Source organism: Castanea sativa, chromosome 1 (assembly GCF_040712315.1).
Source record: "Castanea sativa cultivar Marrone di Chiusa Pesio chromosome 1, ASM4071231v1".
Lineage (NCBI taxonomy): Eukaryota > Viridiplantae > Streptophyta > Magnoliopsida > Fagales > Fagaceae > Castanea > Castanea sativa.
This window is the reverse complement of record NC_134013.1, coordinates 30,979,266-30,990,443: the sequence shown is the minus strand read 5'-3', so window position 1 is coordinate 30,990,443 and position 11,178 is coordinate 30,979,266. Positions and strand designations below refer to the sequence as shown.

The 11,178-nt window shown below is 39.0% G+C and overlaps 1 protein-coding gene across 1 annotated transcript; it reads left to right on the top strand.

Moving 5' to 3' along the window:
* The first annotated feature begins 791 nt into the window (after positions 1 to 791).
* Positions 792 to 2,474, top strand: LOC142624861 (uncharacterized). The gene has a single exon (XM_075798595.1). It carries the CDS (start codon positions 792 to 794, stop codon positions 2,472 to 2,474), a length of 1,683 nt encoding a protein of 560 aa, XP_075654710.1.
* The last annotated feature ends 8,704 nt before the right edge of the window (positions 2,475 to 11,178 follow it).

The window sequence follows — 11,178 nt, the reverse complement described above, 5'->3', positions numbered from 1 at the left end:
AATTCCTCTCTAAATTTTTTCCAATGGCCAAGACCAATGCTTTGAGGAGAGAAATTGTAGATTTTTATCAAGATGAACAAGAGAAATTTTATGAGAGTTGGGAGAGATTTAAGGACTTGATCTTAAAGTGTCCCTATCATGGTTTTGAAACATGGAGACTAGTACAATATTTTTATAATGGTTTGACTCAGACTAATCGTAACATGATTGAGTCCATGAATGGTGGTGGATTTTTGAGTCTTGTAGATGATGAGGCATACAAATTTCTTGAGAAATTTTTTGAAAGTTCACAGCAATGGGATTTTTCCAACCATAAAGAGAGATCTGCCCCTGCAATTAAGAAAGGAGGATTGTATGAAGTCAGTGAAGATTTTTTGGACAATCTCACTCGTAAGGTTGAGGCTTTAGCTTTAGGTAGAGGGATGAATTCTGTCAATCAAGTTCAAAGTGAAACATGTTCTATTTGTGCAAGTCCTATGCATACAACACAAATGTGTCCTTCCACAGCTGGGTACCCTAATTTTTATACTGAGCAAGCAAATGCACTGAATAATTATGGAAAACCATTTGCTAGTCCATTTTCAGAGACATACAATCCAAATTGAAGGAACCATCCTAATTTCTCATGGAGGCAAAATCAGCCTCCCACAAATGTAGGTGGACAACAAGTGCATCAACAAAGTCAATTTCGTCCACCTACTCAAGCATATCCTCCCATTCCTCAATCAACACCTCAGTTTGTAGCACCACCAAGACAACAATCATCTTTGGAGGAGTCTCTCAAAACTTTCATGCAATCAACTAGTCAAGCCATTCAAGAGATGAAAAGTTCCACCCATTTGAATACTCAAACTATTTCAAAGTTGGAAAATCAAGTTGGCCAGTTAGCAACCCAAGTTGGAGAGAGGGAAAAAGGAAAGTTTCCTAGTCAACCTATACCTAACCTAAAAGGACAGTATGCCATCAATGGTTCTTCTAGTTCTTTTCATGGACAAGAACATGTTCAGTCTATTACTACCCTTAGGTCTGGTAAGCAAGTTGATAATCAAGTAAAAATGCCAGAAGTGGAGGATGATGAAAATATTGTGTTAAAGGAAAAAGGTACTCATAGTTCACATGATGATCATGGAGAAAAGAAGGACAACCCACCCTCCATTCCAATTCAGGATCTTAGTTCCCCCCTTGATAAAAGGTTTGTTCCTAAAGCTCCATTTCCTCAAAGGTTAATCAGTCCTCAGAAAAGTGCACAATTTGGAGACATTTTAGAGGTTTTTAAGCAAGTGCAAATAAACATTCCATTTCTTGATGCAATTCAGCAAGTTCCTGCTTATGCCAAGTTTCTAAAAGATCTTGTGACAATGAAGAGAAAGAAAAATGTCCCTAAAAAGGCATTTTTGACAGAGCAAGTCAGTTCAATTATTCAGAATAAATATCCAGTGAAATGTAAGGACCCAGGATCCCCTACAATTTCATGCAAGATTGGGGATAGCCTCATTGAGCGAGCTTTGCTAGATTTGGGGGCAAGTGTGAACTTAATGCCGTATTCAGTTTATCTACAGCTAGGTTTGGGGGAGTTAAAACCAACAACCATGACACTTCAATTAGTTGATAGGTCTGTGAAAATCCCTAGAGGTATTGTTGAGGATGTGCTGATTAAGGTGGATGCATTCTATTTTCCTGTTGATTTTGTTGTGTTAGAAACTGAGCCTGCTCTAAATGCCAATACACAAATCCATGTCAGTTTGGGTCGCCCTTTCTTAGCCACATCCAATGCTTTGATCAATTGTCGAAGTGGTGTGATGAAGATTTCTTTTGGAAATATGACTGTTGAGCTTAATATCTTTGACATAAGTAAGCAAGTACCAGATAATGAGAATATATGTGAGGTTAACATGATTGGGAACCTAGTCCATGATACTTTCATACAATCAAGTTGTGAGGATCCCCTAAAGGATTGCTTAACCCTTTTTTATTGCAATTTGGATATTGAAAAATCAATTGAGGAAGTCAATGCATTGTTGGATTCTGTTCCTCTCTTAAGTACTGATAGCTGGCAGCCAAAAGTGGTCCCTCTTCCACTTTCTTCATCTCCACTCCCATCTACTGTAGAACCACCAAAGTTGGATGACTTATGGGAACACCAATTGATAAGTATAATTCAAGAGCACAAGGAAGCTATAGGTTGGAAAATTGCTGATATTAAGGGTATTAGTTCCTATGTGGTTATGCAAAGAATTCACTTGGAAGACACTACAAAAGCTTCCCAACATGTTTTTGATCCAGGCAAGTTACGATCTCGATGGACTGGTCCATTCATAGTTCGCACTGTTTATCCCCATGGTGCTATTGAGATTGAGAATCCTAAAAATGGTGATATGTTTAAAGTTAATGGCCAACGTTTGAAACCATTTTTAGAACTTGAGCCTCCAGAAGTTGAAGAAGTCCTCTTGGATGATCCTGTTTATCAGGATTAATCCCAGTTGTGTTTATCAGGTTTGCAATTTTTTTTTCTTTCTTTCTTTTTCTTGTTCATTTTCTATTTTTAGATTAATATTTGTGTTTATTTTCTTTTTTAGTTTTATTCTCTTTTGTTCTAGCTGATATTTGACAGAAATTAAAATTTATAACAATCAGCTTGATCAAGGTACGTCTCCTCCTTCTCCTTACCTTACTTGTTTCTACTTGGTTCTCATGTTGCATATTAATTTTTTTTTTGTTCTCTTTTCATTCAAGACATAGATTTGAGAGTATTATTTTTAACATTGAGGACAATGTTTGGTTTAGGTTTGGGGGGATGTATATAGAAGGGCCATGGTGTGACCATGCTATGCAAGTTCTGTGGGTGAGTGTGAATTAAGTTGACTTGTACTTTACAACTGTGACACTTCTTCACAAATTTTGATGTGTCTCTTTTCATGGTGGGCCAGTAATAACCCATCTGCAGCAGACCTCTGTACAACTTTTTCTTTCCTTGGTGCTCCCTGCATTCTCTTGCATGTACCTCCTTTATCATTTCCTTTGCTTCTTCAGAACCCAAACATCGTAATTGGTCTCCATCATACCCTTTCTTGAAAGGGACCCCGTCATGCAAAAAGTAGTGCGTTGCCAACCTTTTAAGCTTATACCTTTCACCATGTTTGTGCAGTAGGACGCGCTCTGCCAGGTGTTACACAAACGGGTTCCTCCAATCCTTGCTGATGAAAATAGCATAGCTTTCCTCCTTGTCTGCTGCAAGCTGACAGGTCTCGCATTGGGTTTGGACTTGGTTAGCGTCACTACCCATACTTGGCCAATAGAAACCCGCCCTTTAGAGTGTGCGGTAAATGCTAACTTCTTCACAGACCCCGCAGGTTCTATCATGGACTTCCCTCAACTTTTTTTGGGCTTCCTCTTGCCCCACACATCTTGACGGGATTCCTCCCAGCATCCGGCGGTACAATTCTCCTTTCACCAGGGCGTAGTCTTTCAATGCCTTAAATTCTGCCATACATTCTTCTTTCATCAAGGCTTCCTTTATGGGAATCCTCCAATCCTTTTCACATGTTTCTTCTTGGAATCTCTCCTTCAGCATTTCAATAATGGACTCCTTCTGTTTGCTGACTTCTATCTTGGTGTTGCTTCCTTCAAATGCTATTTGTGACCTCAGTGCTACCAACGCGTTTGCGTACTAATTTTTAGTCCTTAGAGTGTGCTCTATTTTGAATGTTGAGAACTTTTCCTCCATCTTCTAGGCCATTGTCTTGTACGGGGCTAAGCTGGGCTCCTTCAAAGAGAAGCTTCCTTTGGTCTGGCAGACTACTAGGTTGGAGTCACCTATCACCTTTAAATGTTTAACCCCCATTTCAAGGGTTGTGGCTAGCCTAGTAAGATAAGCCTCATATTTTGTAGTATTTTTTGAGCAAGGAAATTCCAATTTGAATGGGAGCACTACAGCCTTGTCTTCTTCATGATATAGGACTATACCCGTGCCTCTTGAGTGGGCAGTCGAGGATCCATCAAAGTTCATTACCCATTACTCCTTGATTATTTCTGCTGTGGCTACCTCCCTTGGAACTTCATCATCCTGCGGGAATTCCTCTTCTCTTGGGAATTGTGCCAATAAGTCTGCTATGGCTTGACTTTTCACTGCTTTGGGCATTCCCGCCTTAAAATCATACTGTGACAACTATAACAACCACTGGGATATCCTTCCAAAGAGGATCGGCTGCTGCAGCAGAGTGTTGATTGCGTGAGACTTTGCCATCAGCCATACCTCGTAGCCTAGGAAGTAATGGCGTAGCCCCTACGAAGCATATACTATTGCCAAGCATGCTTTTTTTGCTCTAGGATAGTGAGTCTCCGCGTCTTTTAGAGCATGGCTAATATAGTAGACTGGTTGCTCAACACCGCTTCCATCCACTTGGGCGATCAACGCGCCTATGGCATACGAGCTAATGGCTAAGTAGAACAGTAGTGGCCTTTTGCGGATCGGGGCATGCACTGTAGAAAGGTTCATCATAATCTACTATAACCTTCTAAAGGTCGTCTGCTGCGCCTCTCCCCACTCGAAGCCTTGTCCCTTCTTGAGTAACTTGGCGAAGGCCACAATGATTGACGCCAAACCAGGGATACAGCTTCGAATGTATGAAACTTTCCCCAAGAAACTCTTCAGTTCTTTTACCATGGTAGGTGGCTTCATGGTTGCTATGGTTGTGGCTTTGGCTAGGTCCGCGTCTATTCCCTTGTTATGGACCAGGAAACCCAAAAATTTCCCAGAAGATACTCCAAAGGCACATTTGAGGGGATTCATTCTTAACTTGAAGGTTCGACACCTTTCAAACACCTTTCTCAAGATTCGGACATGATCTTCTCATCTTTTTAACTTCACAACTATGTCATTCACATAGTCTTCTAGCTCTCGGTGTATCATGTCGTGGAATATGGCCGTCATGGTGCGCTGGTAGGTTCTGCCCGCATTTTTCAACTTGAAAGGCATCACAGTATAGTAGAAATTGCGTATGGGTGTCCTAAAAATAGTTTTCTCCGCGTCCTTCAGCACCATTCGGATCTGATTATATTCGCTGAATCCATCCATGAATGAAAACATGGCTTTTCTTACTGCAAAGTCCATCAACAGGTCCATGTTTGGCAGCGAGAATTCATCTTTTGGGCAAGCTCTATTGAGATTTCTAAAATCTACACAACACCTTATTTGCCCATTCTTCTTCTTTATTGGCATAATGTTGGACAACCAGCATGGATGCTGGATGGGCCTAATGAAACCCGTCGTCAGCAACTTCTTCACCTCCTTTACTATTTGCTCCTCAATGTCAGTGTGGAACATTCTGGCAGGCTAAGCCATTAAATGAGATATACTTGCATTAATAGTAATATCTTTTCAAATTACTTACATTCCAAGGTCATAGTACAGTGTTTCCATCTAAATCCTCTAGTCTAAATGCACTTATGCCTACTATTGAGGTGACGCGATAAAGGCCTTCCCAATTTGGCCCCAATTTGCCCCAGGATGGGTTTTTCATATTTCCGACCACTTTCCTAAGGACAAGGTCCCCTGGCACGAGTGACCGTGACTTCACCTTTTTATTGTAACTTTGCCTCAGCTTGTGTTGGTAGTGGGCCAGTTTTATAGTTGCCATCTCTCTTTTCTCCTCGGCCCATCCAGACTTGCGCAAAGCTGACCATCATTGTTATGCTCTTTAAACTGATCAGTTCTCATTGTCAGGAATTCCATTTCCATGAGTATAACTGCCTCCACTCCATATGTCATGGAGAAGGGGGTTTCCCCAGTTGATCTTCTCGGGGTAGTGCGGTATGACCATAGTGATAGGCCAAGAATGTATTGACCCCTTGTGATAAATTAACCAATTAATTTAGAAAAGTTAATTAATTAATTCAATTAACATGCAAAACTCGTGATAGCACAAATAAATAACCAACTAAGTTAAATGCAGCGGAAAATAAAGTTGACACAGTGATTTGTTTACGAATGGAGAAAACCTCCAAGGCAAAAACCCCACAGGGTGAATTTAAGGTCACACTTCCGAGAATCCACTATTATCAAAACAAGCGGTTACAAGTAAAAGAATTCTTATACCAACCTATAGTTGACCCTTACCTCAATACACAATTGAACTTGTTCTGTAATGACAATCTCTCATTTTCAATGCACGACTTCCAGTACGTGACTAACCAATCGATGCGCGGATCCTAGTACGCGGCTTACTGACCAACTTGAGAAGGATGTTGGCTGCAAAGTTCTTCAGTTCATCAACACGATGAAGATCATGAATCTTCTTGATTACAAAACCTAACAGCGTACAAACGCAACAACTTTCTCAAGAGGAAGATGAACTAAGACAAATTCTATCTCTAGTCACAATTTGCATGAGCAAAACTTTGCCTCACACTTGCGCAACCTTTAACGGCCCTTAAAATATTCCTTATATATGTTTAGGGTTGTGAAAAAAGAAAGGCCAAACAAGTACACACGAATATGTTAATAGATAGGTTTCTATCGAGCAGCTATCGAGCATCGGGCTGAAGATCCATTTTAAAACTCGATAGATGCTATCTGTCGAGCTAGCTCTCAAGCTTTAAAATCCAGCACTTCTTCACTTGTTCCTTGGACAGATTTGCATGGCTTCAATACTAGAACTTGAATCTTGTTCTTTGAACTATTAAACACATCCTAGATCTACCCAATTACAAGTAAAGTGTGTTTTGTCAAAGGATTAGCCAATTCTAAATGACATATGTTCCTAATATGATTCAAATATGTCCTAACAATCTCCTCCTTTGGCAATCCGTGACAAAACCACAACAAACAAATGAACATATGAGAGAAATCATAAATCACTCAACTCATACTCATTTGTTGAATATAATAAAATCTATCCTAACACAAACTCTTGAAAAACTTTGCAAGAAGAGAGTTCATGGCAAGAAAGACTTTGACAACTTGTATTTTCGAAACACCTTAAACAAAACTCATCACGGCATCTTAATATGAAACAGAAATAAAAGATTGCATACAATTAATAAGAAGCTGTGCATAAAGAGAGAAAAGAAACAACACATGAAGAGATAGGTGAAAGAATGTAATAACAACCTTAATATATACATATACATATATATATATACATATACATATACATATATATATATACATATACATATACATATATATATATATATATATATATATATATATATAAGAATACAAGGTTTGCTATCATAAAGTAAGAATAATGTATATAAAAGAAAGAAAAGAAAAAGATACAAAAAAAAAAAATCATCACTACATCCCTCAAAAACAAAAACACTCCCCTTAACAAAAATATCTCCTATACTAACTCCCCTCTAAGTACATGACTACTCTCATACCCAAAACTACTTTCCCTTTTTGTCACAAATGACAAAGGGTAAGTCACTGAGAAGCAGTCATCTCCTTGTCACCGGAAGAGTTAGAAGCCTCATCCTCATCCGTATCACCACCATCAGAGTCATTAGCATCGTCCTCATCCTCAAAATCCTCTAGAGAAGGAGAGGGAGACTTTACGAAGCCACCAAGACGAGCCTGTTGTCATGCAATATGACTGACACGGGTGTTCACCTGACATAACTCATCAATAAGAGTTTCAAATAGAGCATCCTTGCCCTAAAGCTGCGCCATGATTGCCTCGACGATCACACCACCCACGAAAGAAGGAGCGGATGTGGATGGAACTGAAGAAGCCAAAGGAGTCATCGTCTCGTTCTGTGGCCGCTTCGGTCGAAGCTAGGCATCGCTCCGTCTAACGGTCGCTGCATCAATGGCACACATGATGAAGAAGTGGTCCGACTCGGGATAGGAGATAGAGAAGTGGCGAATGATCTGCGTGATAGCAGAAGGAAAGATAAGCTTATCATGGGTCATCGTATCCTTATAGACATCTATCAGGGAGAGTATGAAGTGAAAGGGAAAATCAATGGTAAGTCTCTCAAAGACGGACAACAAAAATCGAGCACAAGGCTCAGTTATCGAATTATAGTGAGACAAGGGATATATAAAAAAAATGTCATCACCATATTCAGGAACCTCGCACCTTTTGCAAAGGTCGAGCAAGGAGTGTTTTGACGACCACCCCAAGATGAAGGTGTCTCACAAAATAGAGACATGAGCTCGTCTTTAGACACAGTCTTAAGACGATCACAGCCGGGGTAATCAAGATGTGCTACCCTCGAAACATGTAGCATCTCGGATATAAGATCTGGAGCAACTACAATGCGTGTACCTCGAACGCAAGTGATGAAATGAGGTACAGAATAATCAAATTCATGTATATTGGAGTAGAACTCCTGTATGATCACGGAGGGACAAGTGGCTAGGATGTCACAATAGGACTCCCAACCCCTACTATAGATGACAGTGGGAAGGTCAATATCGAAAAAGTCCGAAAGGATGACTTGGTGTTCTGAATGAATGCCTCGTTGAGAAAAGTTTTCCAAACAGCCCTTATAAGCTTTATCATCATGAAACTGAACATGAGAGGGGGTAGAATCTAAAGAAGATGCCCCGGAATGAAGAGGGTTCCGGGACAGGGTGGACTTATGCTTGGGTGCCATGATGTAGTCTAACCGAAAGAACGAGAGAGAGAGAGAGAGAGAGAGAGAGAGAGAGAGAGAGAGACATAAAAGTACCAACACAGATCAATATAAAAAAGATAGAGAAAAGAAGGTACGTATGCATGAAAAATACATGAACATGTGACATGCAACAATAAAAACATCATGGGTTTAGCCCAATCCAAACCTACCAGCACACATCAGCTCAACATAGTAAACACACATCTAAAATGCATGAATCATTGTTAAAATTCAAGTGTGATGCAATGCATGAACATTTAAGATCATTTAAACAAAACTCATCCCAAAAATTTCACAAAAACTTCATCAATTTTGAAAAACCCCAAAAGTTTTCAAAACCCCGAAAAGTTAGGCCAGAATGCATGAAATGTATGATAAAAAGATAGAAAAGAGATCATACCAGAGTAAAAATGCAAGGATCAGATCGAAGAATGAGTGGGGAAGATGAAGAGTGTGATAGAGAAGTGTTTGGGAAGAGATGTGATTTTTTGTCAAGAGAGATCGGAGAGAAATGAGAGAAAATCGCACTGTAACTTATATATAGAAAACATAAAGCTCGATGGATCGAAAGGTGTAGAGCTTTAAATCCCGATGGATGGAGCTATCAAGAGGTATCTACAGCAAAGTGACCTAAATGGATCGAGAAACTATCGAGCATATAGAAACTTCCTCGATGGATCGAGAAGCTATTGAGAAGTTATCGAGACAAATTCTCAAAAACCTTGATGGATCGAAAATGCGATAACAACTATTAAGAAAGGAAGATCAAGAGGTTCGATAGATAGCCTAGCTATCGAGAGGTATCGAGAAGCTGTCGAGATTACTCAAAAACAGTTTTTCAAATAAGAGAAAATCACAGACATGAATGCAATCAAGCATGCTACTCAACCAAAGATCCAAACAACATTTTAAGCTCTTAAAAAAAATCTCAACAAAAAAAATGACAAGCATTTGGATCCAAAACACACACACACACACACACACACTAAACAAGTCTAATTAATTTTATATTTCAAAAGCAAGTCAATACAGTTTAGTGAGCATACATTAACACGTGTATTTCTTGTGATGGCCAAATCATATTGTACCTGCACATGTATCAAAAGTAGCAAAGAATATTGTGTGTTGTGTGTGAAAAACATCGCAAGATTGCATAAGTGTCTACATGTTATGACGATTTGAGATATGAGAAAATCACTTTAACTCACACACAATCATAACTACTTGATGGGGACTATCACCTTCGAGGTACATCCTATAACTCCCACATCTCCTAGAAGACACGCTTGCAATCATATATAAAGCATTTTTTATTCTTTTCACTTTTATTTTTCTTTGCATATTTTTCCTTTTAAGCATATCATGCATGGGCATATAAGAGAAAGAAGAAATACCCAATTATGTTAAGTTTTTGACATTGCACTTTTTCTATGTCAAAGCATACAAATGTCATATCATGACTAGCGGGCAACAGTGGTGAGATGGTTATTTATGCCTTTGTCTTAGGATTTTCTAGTCATTCCAGTAAAAAAGAGTGGTACGAGTGTTAAGTATAAGAGATTACTTAATCTTACTTATCACAAACACAAGCCACAAAGCTCACTTGCTTAGTTGTGCATAGAGATGCTTATCTAAGTTACAAAAGATACAAAGTTTAGAAAACTTTGTTTCATTGGCCATCTAAGGTACCCAAGTACCAATATATACAAACACACACTGTTTTTGTATTTTTCTGATTTTTATGAAAAATAAAATAAAGCAAAACTAAAAACAAACAAACAAAAACATGTTAAACAAAGCAAAGCATAAAACTAGATGCAAATACATGAGGAAGGAGGAGAAGAAAGGAGATCAATCCATAGAGATAACACCAATGTTTTGGCGAAGGAATTCAAACCGTTTGCTATCAAGAGGTTTGGTGAACAAATCAACCTTCTGATTATTAGTGTGAATGAACTCAAGAGTGAGAGTACCATTTTCGACAAGCTCCCGAATGAAGTGATGTCGAATCTTTATGTGTTTAGTTCGAGAATATTGAATAGGATTCTTAGAGATGTTGATGGCACTGATATTGTCACAATAGATAGTGAGATGTTCTTGACGAATACCATAATCAAGGAGGAGTTCTTGCATCCATAGAAGTTGGGTGCAATAGCTACCGGCAGTAATGTATTCAGCCTCTGTAGTGGATAATGAGATGGAATTCTGCTTTTTGCTCATCCAAGAGACAAGATTATTACCCACATAGAAATAGCCCCCTGAAGTACTCTTTCTATCATCAGCATTTCCAGCCCAGTCTACGTAAGAATACCCAGCTAAGACATCATTTGTGTCCTTGCTATACCACACACCAAAGTCGGTAGTGGTTTTGACATACTTTACGATTCTTTTTAAAGCAATCATATGAGACTCCTTAGGATTAACCTGATATTTAGCACACACTCTCATACTCTCACACTGTAACTAATGTGAGGTCTGCTAGCCATTAGGTAAAGAAGACTACCTATCATGCTTCTATAAAGAGAAGAATCGACATTTTTACCCAACAAATCA